Source organism: Heloderma suspectum, chromosome 7 (genome assembly GCF_057233095.1).
Source record: "Heloderma suspectum isolate Gila_16-S chromosome 7, 16-S_ref, whole genome shotgun sequence".
Taxonomy (NCBI): domain Eukaryota; kingdom Metazoa; phylum Chordata; class Lepidosauria; order Squamata; family Helodermatidae; genus Heloderma; species Heloderma suspectum.
In genome coordinates, this window is record NC_139464.1 from 71,710,597 (window position 1) to 71,732,318 (window position 21,722).

General features: G+C 44.6%; 1 protein-coding gene and 1 long non-coding RNA gene across 3 annotated transcripts in view; one reads left to right on the plus strand and one right to left on the minus strand.

Annotated features, from left to right (window-relative positions):
* The window catches only part of SRGAP1 (SLIT-ROBO Rho GTPase activating protein 1), a 160,271-nt gene extending 158,861 nt beyond the window's left edge, over nt 1-1,410 (minus strand). The window contains exon 1 of the mRNA XM_084810597.1: nt 325-1,410. Within this exon, the coding sequence (XP_084666723.1) occupies nt 325-391 (67 nt within the window). The 5' untranslated portion in view covers nt 392-1,410. The remainder of the gene's footprint in view (nt 1-324) is intronic.
* Nucleotides 1,411-11,268: 9,858 nt separating this feature from the next.
* On the plus strand, nt 11,269-20,886 carry LOC146339945 (uncharacterized). 2 transcript variants are annotated; one of them, XR_014784570.1, is made up of 3 exons: nt 11,269-11,321; nt 11,944-12,119; nt 18,119-20,886. It is a non-coding gene; the product is annotated as an uncharacterized LOC146339945 (long non-coding RNA). The 2 variants fall into 2 exon arrangements; XR_014784569.1 differs by having other exon boundaries at nt 11,281-11,321; nt 18,131-18,630.
* Nucleotides 20,887-21,722: the final 836 nt, after the last annotated feature.

Genomic DNA, 21,722 nt, shown 5'->3' on the forward strand with positions numbered 1-21,722 from the left:
CACACACACACACACACACTTATACCAATCTATCCCACTCACAATCAGTGAGAGGTTTAAGTGGTACAAAGGTGGGCTTTTCCCACCCTTTCAAATCAGTGCAATTTTCTGGTGAGAGAGCCAGGATTATAACCCATATTAGCGATTACACACCCAGAACCAGGGTTAATAGTTCTTCCGCATTAATTAATATGGAGCAAAAGATCTGCACTCTTGTCCTTGGCATGAGTAGGGCAGCGCAGCCAAACAGGTGTGTGTGTGGGGGGGGGGAGAGAGGGGGAGGGTAGGTATTCTGACCCACGCCACCCATCCCAACCTTTTTACCTTTCACTTGACTTTCATACTCGGCTACGATCTCTTTGTCCTTTTTGAATCTGCCTGGGGTTGACATTATCCACACGGTTCTCCTTTAAGAGCGAGGGGAAAGACTCCGCGAGTTATGTATTAACAATATTGCCGTCCAGCGGAGACCTTTCGTGAGAGGGAGAAGAGGGGGACGCGGGCAGGCGAGACACTCCGCTGCGTGTCCCACGCCGGATCTGCCAGCGCTCGAAGTGAGAGGTGGGGCACCCCCCCCCCCGCTCCCCAGAAAGAAAAGCTGAAGGGAAGACTTTAGGCTAACCCCGGAGCCGGCACCATCTCCGGGCGCAGCAGCCGCCCACCACCAAGCGCTGGAAAAGAGAGAAGGGGAAGCGGCAGGGCGAGCTCTTCCGCCGCCCTCTCGGCGAGTGCGCTTCTCCTGCTGTTGCTTGAGGCGTGGGGGTCTCCTCGGTTAGGTCCGCGCCAGAATCAGGCCCGCCGCCCGCAGCATCGTCCGCGCCGTCCGCCTCACGCTGTGGGGCGGGGTGGATCCGGCCCCGCCGAAGTCTGCGGTTATTCCCAATGGCACTCGAGCAACGCGGCGACTGCTGGACCCGCTGCTACCGCCTCCTCCCGGAGGGCAGAAGAGCTAAGCTGGCGTCTCCCAAGAGACCCAGGCCAGGCGCCGTCGTCTAACCCCAGCCTCCAGCCCTCGAAGCGGCTCCAGCCTCGCCCCACCGAGCGGCTGGCGAGGAACAAAGTTCTCGCGCGCCCCCGGCGTCTCCCTTTGCTCCCGCTCTCCTCGCCCTCCCGCTTCCTCTGCTTCCAAGCCCTCGGCCGCGACCGCCGCTGCTACTGGTGCTTCGCCGCCTGTCGCAGCTCCGGCCTGGAAACGGGGCCCCCGAGCAGCAGCCTATCCAAAGCAGCCCGGGCGAGAGCGGGGAGAGAGAGAGACTGAGCCGCCCGCCCAGGAGGCTCCAAGCGCCTGCCTGGTTTCTCCCCTCCGCGGAGCGACGCCCCTCGCGGCCAATCGCCGCCGCCCCGCTTCGGCCGCCGCCCAATGGCAGGGAGCCGCGGGTGGGACTTAGCGGGCTCGGCTGCCCGAATGCCTCGCGGGGCGAGCGAGTGGCCCCTGCCCAGGCTCGCGCTGGAGGCCGGGCTTCAGCGCGGGCTTGGCCAGGTTCGGCGCCGCTGGGAAGGGCGGGAGCAGCAGCAGCAGCAGCTGCGGAAGGAGCGGGCGGGGAGGCGCAGCAGCGGCTGAGCGGCGCGCTGCGCTTCCCCGCCGTCGCCCCGCACGAGCATATGGTGAGCGGGGCTTCGCTAGGGAAAGGGGTGTGAGGCGGGGACAAGGTGCGGGGAAGCCCTGGATCCGGGCGTGGAAAGTTAAATCCGCCGCTGTCTCGAAGGCATGCGGGCGGAGGCGGAGGGAAGAGGCTGCTGAGTTTGGGGATCACGGTTGCAACCTTGCCGCACGACCGCCAGGGCATTGCTTCCTCCTGCTGGTCTGAAACCCGAGCTCGTCTGGCTGCCGCCCCTCGCCGCTTGCCAGCCCGCAGATCCCATTCAGAGCGGCTGGGCGACAGAGAGGAAACGAAGGGCTGATATTCCAGATCCGTATCCTTGTGACCTGAGATCCGAGCGGCTTCCTTTTCCGACGCGACCCCAATCGAGGCGAAGCGAGTGACCACACCCGGCTTTGTGGAGGGCGCGCGCACACGGCCCGCACCTGAAGGCGAGCGAGGCCGCTTACCGCCCGGCGGAAGGCCCCTCGCTCGGGGCGACGCCTGTCTTGAACGGCGCAGGCGACTTGCCGCCGCCGCCGCCCGCTTAGAAGAACACGCGACAGAAAATAGCGGGGTGGTGGTCATTCACAGCGCAAGCAAATATATCGGACTGTAACCGTACAAGCCTTTCGCCACATTTTTATTCAGGCCGGCTCTGGTAATGGGAGGGTGGCTAAAGAACATCATGTCAACCGGTCGGTGTTTTGGGGGGTGAGGAGGGGATTGTTTTTCGTTTTTGGCATTCCCCCACTCAATATTTATTTCATGTGTATTCCACCCAAGGAGCTCAGGGTGGCATACATGGTTCTTCCCCTCCCCCCCCCCCCGGCTATTTTATCCTCACAACAATCCTGTGAGGTCGATTAGGCTGAGAAATAGAATGAGTGGCCCAATACCTCAGGGAGCTTCATGACCCAGTGGGGATTTGAAGCCAGGTCTCCCCAGATCTAGTCTGACACTTTAACCACTCAGATCTCTAACCTCAGCTTAAAAGACCTAATTCCAAAGAACACTTAGGGGTCAGATAATGGTTGCTTTTCAATAGCCCCCACCCCACCCCCAGGAGTTGAAGGTACTTAGAAAGGAGCATTGCTGCTTGTGGTGTATATACTTATCCCACTTTTGCTGATGATAAACAGATTTTCCTGATATTTATATTGTTTCCAAATCACATTTGACTACTTGATAAGAGGAATAAAATATTTTGAGAGCAAAATCTGTCATATCATTTCTAGTTCCCCAAAAGACATAGTTGCCTGTCTCTAGCCTTCATTCTACCTAAATCCTGTTGAAATTAATAGCTAAAGGTGCAATCCTTTAAAAAATAAAAAAATCCTACAGTTCTCAGCATCCCCCCAGCCAGCCAAGCAGGCTGGGGAATGCTGGAAGCTGTAGGACTGTTTTTCTCTCTAAACATGCATAGGATTGAGCCCTAAATAGTCATTTCAAGAGTGACTCAAGATTGGACCCCAAACCTATGTAACACAGAAAGGACGGAGCTTGTGACTGCTCATGCTTCCATTAGGAGACCCACCACATACTTTGAGAAACCTGACTTATACTATTTAAAGAAGAGGAAGAAACAACATTTATTTTAAAGGGCAATTGCTTGTGAAGGCAGAAATTTGAAGTCTTAGGGATTTCTCTCTTGAATGCCAACTTGACTGCTAGTTACTGCAGTACATTCAGCTGGGTTCTTTGTGTTAGCAGAGGGAGCCACTTTCCATATATGGCCATACGGTGATGTATGTATTCATGTTTCATGGTAGGCTTGGGAACATGCCAGTGGTTGAGGCTTTTTCAGAGCAAAAGAGATACGTTTTAGTTTTGGAGAGAGCAATCCTATGGCCGCTATACAGTGGCTAGATGGCCATAGGATATCTGGTTTTCCGGGAACTGACCTCGGAGCCTGTGCTCCAAGGTTGGTTCCCGGAAAACTAACCTCCCCGCACTTCCACGCTACCTTGGAGGCAGCATGGAACAGCTCCATCCTCCGTGCTTGCAAGAGGAGTGTGGAGCGGCCAAAAAGGAGCATTCCCGGAGGGCATTGCGGGGAGGAGAGGGGGGGAATGCCTGTATGACACATCCAATGTGTCATACAGCAGCCTCCTCCCCGGCTCTGCCCTCCTGCGTCTAGACAGCCGCAATCGGCTGTCTAGCTGAAAATACAGGACAAGAGAAGCGCAGAGGGAATGATCCCCTCCGTGCTTCTCCTGCCCTGCATTGGATATGCAGTCGCCTCCGAGTTTGGAGGCGGCTGCCTATCTGAATAGGATTGCACCCTGAATTGTATTTGGACTCTAGGGTGGCTTGCCCGAATTAACCATCCCCCACCTAAGGATTGGAGAAGGATTGTACGTTATTACATGGGTGTAATCTTCCAAGAAGTTTGAAGGAGTCATTAAGCTCAAGGCTTCAGACTAAAGTCGGCTCTGACTTGCATGAAATGCAATCACATTGCAGTGGCTTGGATCCCAGAGTGTAAGTCACAGGAGAATTCAGGTTTTTTAATACCAGAGATAAAGATGGAGAGAACTTCTGAGGACACATGTAAGATTATTGCAGAAAGCCTATTTTTATGTATACAGGCTCAGAAAGGCAATCTTCTAATGTAATACTTTCATTAAAACAACAACAGCACCAAAGTTTGTATTTTTCATTCCTTTCAGTTGATCTAGTTCTGCTTATACCCAAGTCAGTTTTGAAGCTTAGCTGCTTAAACTCTTTTCTGCTATCATTTTGATCCATCCTCAGACAGTGCAGATCTCTTTACTTACCCCCTGCAAAAGAGAATCCATTTTTCAAGCAAAATCTACAGTTGGATAGCTTGTGGAAGGGGGTGCAAATGTAATACATGCCGTAAAACAATAGGGGTAAATTAGGTTGCAGGAGATAAAAAGGAGGCACTTATGATCAAACATTGACCATGTTCACTTGGAACAATTGGCAGAATCCAACGGGGCGTTTCCATCCCCCCCGCTGATCCTCTTCTGCCCTGCTACTTCTGTGGTGCAAGTGGAGCCCGCCGCTTGCACAAGAGCAATTTCGAGCTTCCATGGCAACCCGAAACAAGCAAAAATCGTTTCTGGAAAGAGGCAGGTCAGCGGAGCTCACATAAGGATGCTCTGCTGACCTGCCTCCTTCCAGAAACGAGCTTCTGCTCATTTCGGGGTTTCCCTTAGGAAGCGCTAAATCTCCTTTGCACAAGTGGTGGGTCCTGCTTGTGCAACGGAATTGGCAGGAGCCAACATTTGCGGAAAAGAATCGGCAGGGGTGTACGTGCCGTTGGATTCAGCCAAATGGGCCAGGATTTTTGAGAAGCCTAGTTTCTCGTGCCTATTTGCTTTTGCTTGGCTCTTCTCAAGCACAAACCAGAAATGATTTTTGGCATGTTGGCCAAACCAGGGATACTGGGTTGTTACTCCCTTTGCAACCCAGGATCACAAATGATGGTTTGGTCTTAGTTTATGAATCCTGGCTCATTTGAGGGTGACAAGCCAGCATCCGCAGTTCAAATGACACCCTATCTTTTTCACATAAGACAAAACAAAGTTCAACAGGGCAGTATTTCAGTAATAGAATATACATGCATTCTTTGTATTACACTTCTGGATGCAAAGAACTAGAATTGCTTTTACAGTCATTAATTTTACTCAGGTATTGATATCAAAGTGAAAAAGTACACACTCATCAAGGCAGGAAAGGAAAGGTTCCTCCTGTGCAAGCACTGAGTCATTGCTGACTCCTAGAGGGACACCGCTTTCGCTGGAGTTTTCATGGCAGACGGTAGCGGGATGGTTTGCCATTGCCTTCCCCAGTCGTGACTTCCTTTCCCCCAGCAAGCTGGGTACTCATTTTACCGACCTCGGAAGGATGGAAGGCTGAGTCAACCTGAGCCAGCTACCTGGGACCCAGCTTCCGCTGGGATCGAACTCAGGTCATGGGGAGAGTTTCAGTTGCAATACTGCCACCTACCACTCTGCGCCACACAAGGCTCTCATCAGGGCAGGTACATGTCTAAAATTAGGGCTGTTTTTCACGAGATTGTTTGAAGTCAGCTCCAGTCATACCTGGGCTGAAATATTAGGCACATTTTGTGGAAGACGTACATGTGTTTCAAGCATAGCGTTTCCATTCAGAGTACCCAAAAGTGAGCTCCTTGGCAGCAGGACAGGGAGGGGTGAGGTGCGGGGCAGAGTTTTGACTACTTTTTGCATAAGCAATTCTGTAAGGCATAAGTTCATTGAGGGTACTATACAGATATTAATTAAAGTAGCAACTAGCAAAGGATCTGTTCGTGCTTTGAAGGGAATGTTAAGTTTGAAACACACACAGCCCTTTGTGCTCCTGTGATGTGCATATATTTGGGTAGCTTTACCTGAGCATACGAAAAGTGGCTGCTAGACTTGGGAGCTTCAAGGGCTTTTGTACAAGAGGCTTTGAACCCACCACTTTACCAAGGCTTCTGCTTCTGGATTCTTTGCGGGATTAAGCTTGGCTCTTTACATGTGTTTTTTTCTGGGTTTTTTCCCCCTCTGCCTTTCTATATGTTCCATTACACAACCTCGAGGTGGCATTGTGGTATAGCAAAATTGTACAAATACAGCAGGGTTTCATGCTGCCATTCACAGAAATGCCAGACTTTCCTCCTCAGAAAAAAAATGAATGCTATAAAGGTTGCAAAGCATGGGAGAGGCCCTGGAGGATGAGAGTGTCGTGTAAAACACCCACAAGCTATCGTGAGTGAGGAATCATGAGTGCACAATACATGCCTCATGCAGAAACACAATGATTTGTGTTTAAACGTGTTCATGAATATAAATGTAAAAGATTAACATAATGATACTGAAAGCTTTTTCATTACAGTATTTCATTATACGTTCTCATTAGTTATTGGAGTATTTCATGGCTTATGCTACTAATAAAAAGACAACCTCTAACTGAGTGTTTTCCTGGACCATCACAGAGGCAGACGCTCACAGCATAATGAACCCCACCAGTCCCCTTAATGGAGAAAGCCAGATGCTAATTTTTCAAGGAATTAGTAGATGGCAGAAATAAATTTGTACAGCTTATGAAAATCTTTAATAAATTATCTTCTAGCTGGACACTGCCTGTAAATAACAGAACAAACTTTAATTAAAAAGGCAAACCCTTTTATTAGTACTGAGGGGAAGGCACCAATAATTGTCAGCGTAATACTATGAGGAACTTACCATGTACACCGTTGGCATATTAGCAAACATCTAATTGTTATTTTTAAAAGAATGCATATTTATTTAAAAGATGCTTTCAAGATACAGGTATGTTCTTTGCAACAATGAGTGTTCCAGTGTGTATATACATCTCACTGGCACCAAAAGAAAACCTTAGTTGCCAGTTGTGATTTGGGTGTAAATTTTAAAAAGCCACATTGCTAATTTGAGACCTAGTTAATTTTTCTCAAGGTACACAGCAGCGTTCATTCATACATTTTGGGTTGTATCCTATGTTATTCTAATTTAAGCCTCAGTCATTTCAATAGGTCTACTCTAACTAGGACTAACATTGGAAATAAGCTTTGGAGGGCGCAATCCTATTGGAAAAGGCGGCCACTTATCCAATGCAGGGGAGGAGCAACGCGGACAGGATCATCCCCTCTGTGCTTCAGCCGCCCTGTATTCACAGCTAGACAGCCGATTTCAGCAGTCTAGCTGTGGGGAGTCAGAGCGGGGGGGAGTGGACACCAGACGACACATAGGAAGCGTCGGAACGGCACTTCTGCCCTCCCCACCCCCAGGAATGCCCCATTTTTGCCGCTCTGCCCTCCTCTTACAAGTGCAGAGTGCGGGGCTGATCTGCACTGCCTACAAGGCAGTGTGGGTGGGAGTGGAGGTCGGTTCTCGGAACCGACCTATCCTATGGCCATCTAGCCACTCACTAGCAGCCATAGGACTGCACCCTAAAGTGTAAAAACAAAACAAAAAATCCTGATTTCTCTAACTGAATCTCCTCATAGTATATACTTTCGTAACTAAAGAAGAATGTACACTAGAAAGGTCTAACTACATAGAAGAGAACTGTTATCTCCTTGAGGAAAGTTCAGGTGGCTGAGGGGGGTGGGATAGGATGAAGTGGGGGGATCTTTCAAAAATCACTAGCCAGAACCCCATTTTAATCTAAAGTATTAGAGCTCTGCTATCTTCTTCTTCTTCTTCTTCTTCTTCTTCTTCTTCTTCTTCTTCTTCTTCTTCTTCTTCTCATTATTATTATTATTATTATTAAATTTATTAATCGCCCATCTGGCTGGTCACCCAGCCACTCTGGGCGATGTACAGCATACAATAAAACAGTTTAAAACAATAAAATTCTACAATAAAAACATTTTCTAAAATACCCTAATCCACCCCAAATGCCTGCCTGAACAACCACGTTTTTAATGCACGACGGAAGCTCTTACTGGTTTTCAGAACCAAAATGGAGAACCATCTTTTCCCTCATTCATTGAATGTTTTTAGAGCAGTAAGTTTGATTCCATATATTGATTCTTATTGTTCTTAACTATGATTAAACTAAAGGTGTATATGAAAACAATCCTTCCATGCTACAGTGAATCAAGTCATAGATTTTCCTGAAAAAAATTACTTCAGGCAGAAGGAGTCAGTCATGTAAAATGCAAGATGGTCTTTATTTAGGTTTCGAGTGGCTTTGATATGAAGTGAGGAGTATCTACGGAAGGAATAATATAGTCATATATCAAGCAATGCTAGTACCTTAGAACCATTGGTATGATATTTTATCTTCTATACTGTACAAGTTTAAACAGCAAAATGCCACTTCCCCTATTTAATTTTGGTCATTCTCAACAGAGCTAAGCCATTGCTAATATTTGTTTAGGCTGTAATCCTGTACACACTTTCCTGGGAGTAAGTCTCCTTGAATTCAGTGGGTTGCTTTTGAGTAGAGTGGGTTGCTTTTGCAGTCTGTAGGATGACCATGCAAATGCATCTGTCTTACATATTTTTTATCATTTCAATTTTTTATTGAGAGAGTCTATTCAATTTGCACTTAGTAATTATGTGGAGAAATGGTGGCTGGAGCTTAAGATACTCTTCCATTTGAAATATTGATGTCACTGTGTATGCACAAAAAGGCTCTAATTTGATATCTGTGTGGGCAGGATAGACCTTTCTCCCTTGTAGATTCCATTTTTTTCCTGTGAGGAGGGAGGCAGAAGGAGAACTGATCCCCTCTAGATTTGTCTCCTCTAGATCTTGTCTTTTCCCATTGGAAAACTGGTGATGATCGTGTCGGGAGTGGTTGTATTCTGGTTTTCTTCAGAACTTTTGGCATCCTGCAGTAGCATGATAATTAGGAATCAGGCAAGACCTCACATATCTTGTTTTGGCTTGCCATCTTATTACAATCTCCTATGCCATTAGCATGCTTTATAGAAATATTAACATCATCAAGCCTAACAGCCACATCAGTGTATCCATAAGTTTTATACAAAATAACTATAAAGAAACACTCCAGATCCTTCTCTTGCAGGCCATTATTGCATCAATAATTGGCAATTAAGTCTTGCCTTTTGCAGATCCATTATTTGTGTTCCTAATATTCAAGAAAAGGTTTAAATTATTATGTTAATAGTTTGTTAACTTCTTTTTCCCAACATACTAGTATTAATGGCTTGGGAACTTGAAAATTAATGAAACCGTAAAGATCAGTTTTTTAAAAAAATCCACAGTACTTTAATCATGCACTGTTTACGGCTTCATTATTAATAATGTATACCACAGTGCTAGAAAATATCAGGCCTGCCTCATAGCAACCGCATTATTCATCATTTCTACAGTACGTCCATTATCTAATTCCTCTTCATGGCAATCTATGAAGAAGATCATTCTATGGGGAGAATTTACCTGGAGAACCAATTCTTTACTCAAAGCCACCTTGTGAGTTGAGCAGAATGAGCAGGGATTTTTAATTCAGGGCTTATTCCAAGGTTGTACGCCTGGGTCCATCCCGGCTTTCTTGTGGGGTGAGCATTTCTTATTTTATCTCACACAGTACATAATACATGACTGTACAACTGCTTCTCAACTCCACTCTGGCTAGACTAGCTGCATAAGTAAAGAATGCCATGGGCTAACTGATGTTGAGAACTGTGTCTAAAGATTTGCATCACAAACCCTTGAATGAGCAGCAGTATTAGTAAATGATATGTGTACCAGTATGGTAGATGTCTATTATATGCCAGTGAGATCCTTACATCTGCCAGCAAATATAAACAACTTCCCTTTAACACACAAACTTAGAAGTGGAGAACCTCAGGCTGGGGGCCAAATCCGGCCCTTCTGGGGTCCCAATCCGGCCCTTCTGGGGTCCCAATCCAGCCCTCTGGGGTTCCCCAGATGGCCACACCCCTTCGCCAGGTCCCATTCCCTTTCCCCCAACAGTGATAATTTGGAGGTTTCCTGGTTTTTGTACAGTTCCCTGAGTCCCATTCTAAAAGGTTGAAATGCCTCTCCTAAATCTTAAGGCCAAACTAAACAGTTGTCTAGACATGCATAGCAGATCTATGCGTGATAGCTTTATTTACCTTCGTGTAAGTAAACGAAGCATATTTCACCTTAAAGCTCTTACTGCCAGTAACGGTGCACAGCCACAATTTGGAATGATGATGCACATGCTTACACGAAGGTAAATAAAACTATCACGCATAGCTCCACTATGTGTGATTAGATGAACATTTAGTCTGGCCCTTAATTACTGGCAGTGAAAGCTTTAAGGTGAAATATGCTGGCATATTTTTTTTTCGTATTTTGGCCCTGGCCCCATCCCCTTTACCTTCAGCTCCACCCACCACTGGAATGCAGGCCCTGAGAGCTTCTCTGAGATGGAATTCAGAACTTGGGCTGAAAAAAGATTCAATGCTTCAGTTTTAACTCATATGGGATCTGTTTATGGAGCTGCAGTGAGGCACACAGCTGAGGTATGGGCAGTATTTGACTCCTGAGACCAGATATTCATGGCCGTAGAGGAGAGGGGGCATGTTTTGCTCTCACCTCTTCAACCTTTGCAATTAAAGATGCATATACATGGAAGGACAGATACTGAAGCTGAAGCTCAAATATTTTGGCCACCTACTGTGAAGAGAAAAGTCACAGGAAAAGACCCTGATGCTGGGAAAGATTGAAGGCAAAAGGAGAAGGGGACAGCAGAGGATGAGATGGCTAGATAGCATCACCGATGCAATGAATATGAACTTGAGCACACTCCGGGAGAGAGCAGAGGACAGGAAGGCCTGGCATGCTATGGTCCATGGGGTCACAAAGAGTTGGACACGACTTAACAACTGAACAACAACAACAAATACTTCTCCCATAGCCAGTTCTGGATATGGACTTCCTTATAGGACCAGGGGAGGGCACCATAATGGAAGCCCACCAGAGCCACAGTTACTTCCACATATTAGCTCTTTCTCTTTTCTCCAGAATTAATATAATCCACTCACTCAGGTTTTCCATACAATCTTGACAACATCACTGACAAATTGTTACATTCCAGCACTTTCCCCGGAGTCGTCCTGTCTTCTTAAAGACCTGGTTGGTGGCAATTTTTCAGATTTGCAAACAATTGCAGCAAGACCATTTCATGTGCCAACTGGCAAAGCACTTTTGATTCGCCTGACAGAGGAGTGGACTTTGAAATGGAGGAGTGGCAGAGGAATGGACTGTGTTATTAACAGAGCTGGTAAGCTTCCTCCCCACTCCCTTGTATACTTTTCCCCCTTTTAATTGAAAGTATTATTATGTGCAAAAGCCCTGGTACATAGGAGCAGCAGCAATATCAGAGGCAGAGACCAAGGGGTGGATGGGTGACAACTGCTTGATCATTTCCAAACGTTTCCAACTCCAAACACTCTTGGATGAGACTGATTATCTGGATCCATTTCAGTTGGGGTTCAGGCCGGGTTTTGGCACAGAAACAGCCTTGGTCGCCCTGTATGATGACCTATGTCAGGAGAGAGACAGGGGGAGTGTGACCTTGTTGATTCTCCTTGATCTCTCTGTGGCTTTTGATACCATGGACCATGGTATCCTTCTGGGGCGATTGTCTGAGTTGGGAGTGGGAGGCACTGCACTGCAGTGGTTTCGCTCCTGCTTGGATGGCCAGCTCCAGAATATGGTTCTTGGCGGATATTGCTCAGCCCTGTGGACTCTGTAGTATGGGGTTCTGCAACGGTCAGTTTTGTCCCCCATGTTATTCAACATCTACATGAAATTGTTGAGTGTGGTCATCTGGAGTTTTGGAGTGTTCTGTTATCAGTATGCTGATGACACACAGATCTGTTTATCCTTTTCATCTTCTTCAGGTGAGGCTGTGGATGTGCTAAATCGGTGCCTGGCTGTGACAATGGACTGGATGAGGGCTAATAAACTGAAACTTAATACAGACAAGCCCAAGATGCTGTTAGTGGATGATTCTGCTGACCGGATGGAGGGTGCTCAACCTGTTCTGGATGGGGTTGCAGGCCCCCTGACGGAGCAGGTTTGTAGCTTGGGGGTCCTCCTGGAGCCATCTTTGTCACTTGAGGCTCAGGTGGCCTCAGTGGCACAGAGTGCCTTCTACCAACTTCGGTTGGTGGCCCAGCTACGCCCCTACCTGGACAGGGATAGCCTGGCTTCACTTGTGTATGCTCTGTTAACCTCCAGGTTAGATTAATGCAATGCACTCTATATGGGGCTGCCTTTGAAGATGGTTCGGAAGCTGCAGCTTGTGCAAAATGCAGCAGCCAAACTGATAACAGGGACCAGAAGGTCTGAACATATAAGACCGATTCTGGCCCACTTGCACTGGCTGCCTATATGCTTCCAATCCCAATTCAAAGTGCTGGTTTTGACGGCTCGGGACCACAATACCTGACAGAACACTTTTAACAGCATGAACACTATGCTCTGCATCCAAGGCCCTCCTCCGGGAGCCTCCAAGAGAGGCTCGGAGGGCGGCAACAAGGGAGAGGGCCTTTTCGGTGGCAGCTCCCCATTTATGGAATAATATCCCTGACGAGGCCTGCCTGGTGCCAACATTCTCATCTTTGCGGTGCCTGGTTAAAATTGCCCTCTTCTCCCAGGCATTTGGCAGTGTACAATGAGTTGTTTTAAATTGTTGTACATATATGTTGTTGTTGTGTGTGTTATTTGTTTTATGACATTATGTGAATGGTTTTTATATTTTATATAATGTATTTTAATGTTTTTTAATTTTTGTGAACCATGCAGAGAGCTTTGGCTATATGCGGTATAGAAATATAATAAATTAAATTAAATTTCCCGTTGCCTAGTGGCGGGACAACTTGAGCCACATCTCAGTCTGCACCTGGCAAAAAAGACAGGGCAGGAAAGGGGAAGAGAAGGCCCTTAGAAAGCTGTGCCCACTGAGTGTAGCTTGCAGGAGAACCTCATCATGTGGCATCCAGATTTGCTGTTGCAGCTGGAGGGACTCATGGTTCCACGTTCCTGAGTGCCCCTATTGTTTTTGTTGTTTTTACAGTCTCATTGGTCTTGCTTGGGAGAGAGTAGCCATGCACTCTGGAGAACCTAGCCATGAAAAGTATTTCTTCTGAAATGTTCCCTTCAGAGTTTTGTTTCTAAATAGAAGTGCAAGCATAGTAATAAGACAGATGATGATGATTTTAGAGGAGCAAATGGAATTGTTATGGTTATAGAAGAAACAAGTCAGGAAATGTATAATTAAAGGCCAGTATCAATAGGTGTCTGAAAGAAGCAGGAGCTGCTAAGCACACTCTCTTGGGGAGTAAGCTCTGTTGAACTGAATGGGACTTTCTTCTGAGTAAACATGTTTTGGCATACTTCAAGGCCAAAATCCTCAGTTAATAGGCTGTTTTCGGCTTTTGCTTTTGGGATAAGGCTGTTATGGCATTTTAATAGGGAGTGTGTGTGTGTGTGTGTGTGTATCTTACTACGTTAAGGGCTGTGCAGAACCATGGTTATACTTCCATTCCATTGCAGAAGAGTTATGCTTCAGCAGCTGAAGGAGCCCAATGTGGAATGAACTAATAAGATGCAATCTGAGTTGGCATCTGAACTGCCTCCATCAAAGCTGTATATATATGGAAGAAAAGTGGCCAGACCACAGTGTGTGAGCCAGATGAACTTTGACGGAGGCAATTCTGATGACACTACTGAACAAAGAAATGAACAGATGTTTCATTATGGACCACTGAATGGAGACACTCCAGCATGTATATAATAAGTACAGATGTGTTCACTTAGTTGGGGACTTGCATGCCCATTTTTCTCCTCCTCTCTTCTAGCCTTTGGTGGTTATGGTTTAGAGGAACTGGCAGGACATAAACGACAGTGGCAGAATAAATAACTTGTCAGGGGATTGTAAGAGAAGACTGAGAACCCCAGGGGCTGAAATAGCAGCAGTGGTAAACTTGTTTATGCCTTGTGGTTTGTATGGTAACGAACTTCAGTCGCTCCTGTATATTTACAATGTATGTGCATGTTGCAGTTTAGGACATCTTCTGAAGGTAGATCTCATATCATCTAATAGAATTATCAAAATGGTGCTTTAATACCAAAGGTACACTAGCAATATATTTATATATATATGTGTGTGTGTATTTTATTGTTTCGAATTTTATTGTTTTAGGGAGAAATCCTATGGCCTCTAGGCGCTGTCTAGAGGGCCATAGGATTTTTCTGTTTCTGGGAATCAAGGTCGGAGCCAGGGTTTCAAACATGGTTCCCAGAAACTGTGCTCCCCTCCCCCTCTCCTGCCCCCTTGTAGCCAGTGGGGTTCTCTCAGCGCTGGCTATGTCCCTGCACTCAGAAATGGAGCACTGAGACTGGAAAAGAAGGGGCAGTCCCAGGGGTGGGGAGGGGAGGAGACCGTGGAAGCTGCTTTACACAGCTTCCTATGCACTGCATGGCTTCCTTCCCTCGTGCTTCCTGAAGCCGCAGCTAGTCAGCCAGAATCAGCCATCTAGCCAAAAATGCAGGGCGGCTGGAGCATGGAGGCAAGGATCACCTCCATGCTCCGGCCACCCTGCATTGGATGCTTGGCAGCCTCCGATTTCAGAGGCTGGTGACTATCTGGATAGGATTGTACCCTTAATTGTTGTGAAACATGCAGAGAGCTTTGGCTATTGGGTGGTGTAAAAATGTAAAAAAAAAGGGGGTGAAGCTGTAGCATAATGTAATAGCATTCATTGGATCAGTGGGTTTTCTGGGGAATCCTGTCCATGGTATATTCTTTTGGGATGATATGCCACAGGTCGGCTTTATGTAAAGATAGGAGGGCATGGCTTAAAAGCATCATGTTGTGACACTTCCCACTAAATCACTGGAAGCTTGTGAGGCCCAGGATTATGCACTGTCATAACTAGTACATCATCATGATCAGAAAACATTAACTCTGAACGGATGGAATCTCCCACCCACCCCACAAAGCCACAGAAAGGAGTGATGGTACCAAACACTAATGCAAAGAAAGACTGGAATGTGCACAGAAGACACTTTGATCCAAGAAAATATTTAGAGTATATTAACATAGCTACCAGAATGTACATGTTGTTGATCTCATATAATACTCTGAATATGTATTTACCTTTTCCCCTCAAGTTGTTTCCCTGAAGGACTGTATAGGAGACAAAAGACATTGGGACATTCAATATTTTTTTGGAACAGTACATTTCTCGTGTACCTTCTCTATCACCCATCACAACCATGAGATGTTGTCACCCATTATAATTATACTTTCATCCATTATTTCACTGGGACATATTTGCATTCTTATATTGGGCAATATCCTATTCTGCCAGTGCATCTCCGCTAGTTCCATTGCAGTAGTGGGACTCACTGCTAGCACAACAGGAACTAGCTCTTCTGACAGCAACCCTGAAAACGAGTAGAAACAAACTGTGGATTGTTGCAATGTGTGAACCGGGCCTTAATCTGCAATCCTATAGCCATTTTCCTGGCACTAAGTCCCATTGAACAAAACAGGACTTACTTCTGAGTAAACATGTATAGGATTGCACTATTATGGTGTAAACAGATACAGTGGACGGAATACAGCAGTTTCATGTTATGTTGATTTCAATATAAGTGTTAAACAAGTGCTTAAATCTCTGTCCTTTAAATCAAAGGCTACATCATACCCATTATATATATTTTTCCTGCATTTCAGATACCACAGCTCCCTCATGTGGCACTAGAAGAGGGTTATATCAGAAAGGTGTGGAAATGCAACCTCCAAATGCATATTAAACAACAAACCCAATACCAAATAACTAGACTTTGTCTTCAATGGATGAACTTATATTTTCAGTTCACTCTTTTGAGTGTATACAAGCTGCATAAATAATACCCAGTTTTTCCATGTAAGACATAAGATTCCAAACCATGAAGATCCTAATGATTCTTAGAAAGAATGGTGGAATCAAAGAATCAGCACTACAAATTATTTCAAGTGGATATTTTATATTTATTTATATTCAATACAGGTTTCCTCAATGAAAATCATATTTAGCATGCCTAGAATATTGACTGTGCAACCAGAACTAAATTAAATGCAGAAAGTACAGACAGTGATGATCACATTATGAACTGTAGTCATTCACAAAACAGTTTCTGGTGATAACACAAACATCTTGGCACTGGGAAAGCCAATTAATGCATGTAGTGTGATTTTAAAAAACCCTTTACCTTGATTCAAACCTCTGATGATAGAATTCATCAACAGGTTATTTTCTAATTCAGCAAAATGCCCTCTGCATTCTACATAGGGTAAACAGGCCAGACTCTATGGAAAAGAATAAATGGACACAAGTCTGACATCAGAAACAAAAAATAAGTGGGAGTATACTTCAGCCTAGGGCTGGACCAAAACATTTTGCTGTCTGAGGCAGATCAGCAAATGGCACCCCCTAGCCCAGTGCCAGCTCCAGGTATTTGAGCAAGGCATCCTCAGTGGGCCCCGTCCCTGAGTGAGTCCACCCTCTCATTACCATTGTCACCAGCTGCTATTGCTCCTCATCCTGTTTCTCATTACTACTACCACTTGCTTGCTTGACAGGGAGACAGCCACTGAGCAAGTAGGCAGTGGCATCTACTGTGCCTCCTGTTACCACCACTATTGTCTGGGCCACAGTGAGAGGCAGGTGAACAAGCGGGTTGCAAAGGTGAAGAAGAGGAGCGAGTCCAGGGGGCTCATGTCAGTGGTGTGCTAGGGTGTGGGCTCTTGGCAGGTGCCCAACCATGCCTACCCTTGATGCTGGCCCTGCCCTCACCTGTTCAAGTCAAGGTGCATAGTACCCAAAGCCATCCAAATATAGCCATTCATATATTTGGAACATGAGGCAGAAAATTCCACAAGCACTTCTGCCCATCCCCGGAAGTAAAAACACAATAACAAATAACATAATTAATGATTTTCTGCCCTTTCATGACGCCTCAGATCTGCTGCCTGAGGCAGCAACTTCATTCTGCCTAATGACTGGCCTGGCCCTGCTTCAGCCTCCCAGGACACTCTTGTCACTTAAAGTAGTCATTGTGGATCAAAGAAACACCAAAAGGAGAGTAGGATTTTTATCACACTACATGTGTTAATTGGCTTTCCTAATGCCAAGATGTTTGTGTTATCACCAGCAACTGTTTTGTGAGTGGCCACTGTTAATAATGTGATTGTCACTGTCTGTACTTTCTGCATTTAATTTCCTTCTGACGTCACTGTTTACAGTTCTGTCTCAGCCCCTATGTACTGTATCGATACCTGAAACACTCAGTACTTTCTGCATCTGATGAAGTGGGTTATAGTCCACCAAAGCCTATGCCAGAATAAATTTGTTAGTCTTTAAAATGCCATAGTCCTCCTGGTTATTTTAATCACAGGTGCTATGGTAGAGGCATGTGAAATAAATTTGTGGTAATATATTTTAAAGGAGTAAATATCCTGGATGGGCCTTTTTAAGCATAATAAACATGCTGTGATCTTGGTGAACCTACAAGAATATTGGCTGCATTTCTGGATCACGCTATTGAATGCCTTCTTTGAGACCCTCGATTTCAAGGGTTGCCTCCTTCTCAGAAAAGAAGAGAAAAACGGCAGACCTATTTTATTTTTGCCAAGTTGGCAGAACAGAAAGGAAGAAGGTCTGCTCCTCCCCTCTTGGTCTTTGTTTCAGCTTTTTGTTTTTAACTTCCCTGGACCATACTGGGCACAGAGGGCTCTTCCTCTGGACCCTGTCCAGGCACTAGAATTCTCAGTTTCAACAGTTATCAGCCCTACCCCTTGAGATGAGAGGGCTGGGCCAAGTTGTCTTGATTCTCCTATTCCTCAGGATGGGCCTGAATGAGACACAGCTTTCAGTTCATCATCTGTAAAACAGTATTGCTTCTAATTATATTCCTCCATGTGTTATTTTCTTGCCTTGCTATTTATGTTTCCTTGTCCTCATTTTGCCTGTCTACATTTTGCAAACGTACACTATTATAAAAATGACCTGATGTTATTTTTAGTCTTGATTTCAGATATCTCTCTTCAGACAAGACTACAGAAGTCCTGCATTAAGCTCCAAGGATCTGCAAGGCTGAGTTAGGCTGAAATATTATCAGGATCCTTCCTATCAAGTGCTCACATTTATAGTGCCTTTTTCTGTGAATGGACCCCTTTCGTTGTCCCTTGTGACGGCTGAATTTTTAAGAAGTGGATAATAAAGGCCATCCATTTCATCCATAGGTAGAGTGGAATCTGTCCAGTGGAACTGGCAAGTCTTTCATTCAACATGAACTCTCAAAGAACCATTTCAACTACTGTACTTTAGAACACTCTGTTGTATGTATAACAAGAGCAACTACTATCTCGCCATCTGTCAGCCTTTTCTAGTTGCACTTGGTATAATAGAAGTGATATAATAGCAGGCTGAGAAAAAGCAGAGATCTTTATTTTTAAGCTTTTTGCCATGAAAAGCGTGTCCAAGTCATCTTTTGGAAAGTCTGAAGCCGCAAGACTGCCATTTGTACTTCTTATTAAAAAAAACAAAAAAAGGCATGCAGTAGTGTGCTCCAGTTCTGAGGCATTGTTCTGTGCTTCCAGAGGGGTCACAAAAGGGACTTGAGATAATTAGGCAAACTGTGCAACAATGCAATTATACAGTATTGCCACTATAAAACCACATGTCAGCTCCTTGTTAGAGTAGTACTTGACCTGCAAGTGAACTAATTTCGATGCATACACCAAGCCTGGAACAAAGCAGCGTAGCATAATTCTAAGAAAACGAAACAAAGGGCCGGGGGGGGCATTCAAATCCATTTCTTACCACAGAATTCAGCAGTGCTTGCAAACTCTACAGAGTTTACTAAGCAGCGCATCCAAAGTGGCCATAATATTGTGTCACTTGCTATAGGTAAAATTTACTGTGAGCATTTTGCTTGTGAACGAGATGTTCCCAGGGAGTTGTCACATAGGTTGTGGCCGATGATGTGTACAGTATAATATTTTGTGCAGACTGTTAGTGCCTGAGAATCCCATATAACTAGCTTTAGTTGTGGAAAATGTATATACTAAAGGCTCAGAAAACTGGTGGAGGAAATAAGGTTCTCTCCCAATTTATTCCCCCATCCCCCCATGACTTCTAATGCCATTTCATACATTTTGATGGATTGTATCATCAATACTTTTCCCTGGATAACTGTATCTCTGAAAATGCCACTTTTAGGGCACATTTCCTCCTCACTGTCATTTGCTTGCCCTCCCGTTAGACCCAATTCCACAGGGAGAGGACAAGGCGAGAGCAGGTTGCTGTTTCTCTTTCTTCTTTTCATTGCTCACTTGCTGAGAAGGGACATATGAACAGGCAGCAACAGCAAGGAGAAACAGCATCAGGACCAGGTGGGCAGTGGAGGCCCCTCCTGGGGTGTAGGTGATAGGTGCTCAACAACGGCCAATCCGTGATGCTGCCCTTGATCTCCAGCTAATATAAGATGCTGCAAACAGGTGATTTCAATCTTAGCAACTAGTGATACTTATTTAAAGATGAGCATCCAATAATTTTTCTCAAGTTTTGGCAAGTCCACCACATGTGAAAGTATGTACCTTTAATTCCACAACCCCTACAGCACATAGGTGAGTACGTGATATATAAGATAGTTACAGTGGGGTAACATACCAGCCATGTATTATCTTATTGGAAGATTCCCATATGTGCATGGAGACTGATTGCTGTGGTCTCTGTTTCCATATAGGCCCCCCCCCCCATGTTTACTCTCATCTTTCTCTTTTTCCCAGAGTGCCTTAAGGCCTCCCAAGGAACTAGTTGAGTGTTCTAATAAAATTTGATATATATTGGAGATTATCCCCTTTGACCCAGAAGGTTTCTGTTTTAAACAGCAGCATAGTGCATGTGGAGTACGGTGCCACCAAGACAACCTTCTTGAAGTCAAATGATACACTGTGTGGATCCTCAAGTCATATGATACAAACTTGGATGGATGGTCACTGCAGGCTATGTTTTCCATCAGCTTAAAGTAGTATGGTGGGGGGAGGAGACTTTCAAAGGCCTGAGCATCTGAAGGGGGACCTGCAAAATAATGTCTGTGGGTGTGCAGTGTTTGTAACTTAGCCTGTGTAGCATATGTTGGTTTGGGAAGTGAAAGATATAGTTTTAGATTTCTTTTCCCTCTATCATACAACTCTGTCTGGGCAAGTGATGGTCTCTTGGTTTATAGTGATACTGTCAGGGTAACTGAAATAAGCATGGCAAAGCAATTTGTATACTGAAAAGTGCTATAGAATATGTGACACTGTATTGAGATGTTTAAAAATGTGTGTGAGAGGAATCAGAATAATATTTATAATTGTTCAAATAATCTATTTTCAATCCTGTTGTATGACTACAATGGAACCTGAGTTGAAAAAGCAAACCAGGATATACTACCTTTTCTATAAAGGGAAAAGGTATTTTCATTTTTAAAAATTACAGGGTAACAGCCTTGCCTCCAGTCCTGCTGACAAAGGGGTTCTACAAGATTACATGTCGTATTTAGTTCCATGCGCTCTGTAATTTTCTCAAAATTAAGGGGTATTTTAAAACTTCCTGATGATAACTTGTTCAAGTGCAGGAGGGACTTCTGAAAACCACAGAAACCCAGAATTGCTTTAGGCTGTATTCTGTGGGCTAAATCTTTAAAGGACTGTTAAAATAAACACAGCCTCAAAAATGCTTTCTCCTAAAACACACATCAAAAGGATTTGCTAAACACCATGTAATAAATATTTCGTGTTTCAGTTACTTCATTGTCTTGTTTGTAAACACTGCAAACATATATAGAACATTACAGAGATAGTAGCTTTGTTCATAGTGGTGGTGATGAGAGGCCCCATACATGGTTGTAAAGCAATCTCAAAATCCCTTAGCCTACTGACGTATAGATTAAGCCGGAAGTGCTGTTACGCCTAAATTAACTAATTAGAATTAAAGTAGAAAGCCAATATTGTTATAGATTGTCTCAAGACTGGAAACCTTTTATTGATTATTAGAAAATTAAGCCATTTTCTTCTTCAATTTATCTAACTTGCTGTAAAACAGATTGTTTTTGTGCTGTCAGATTAATGTAATTATTTATGAACATATTGCCAACAATTTTTTTTTAAACTTAAACATTCATATTAAATAATTCTTCCCAAAATTATTTTTGCTTTTCCTAAAATGGGGAGCTGTTTAAGTTAACATACTAAACATTTAGGGAGATATTTGTATGCAAACACAGTCGTGAATAATTCAGTCTGTTCCCCACTGAATAGGAAAATCCATCAATTAGCTCCCATGTAAATTGACTGGATGCTGAGACCCTCTTCTGAGGCGTTTCTGCAGGTCCTCCCTGCCAACAGAGGTGAGGCCATATTTCAGCTATGGTTTGCACAGTGGAGGAACTTACAGAAGAACAGGATGATTGATGATGATTTAAAGTAACTGTTGTCGGTGTGCACATATGTATCTTGTTCTTTGAACAAATCTTCTAGTGGGGAAAAACTAGCGCTGGATGAGCACAGAAGTACTGTGGTGCACAGCAAGGAAACACAAAACAATCGAGGATATATTTAAATAGATTTCTTAAAAATAGT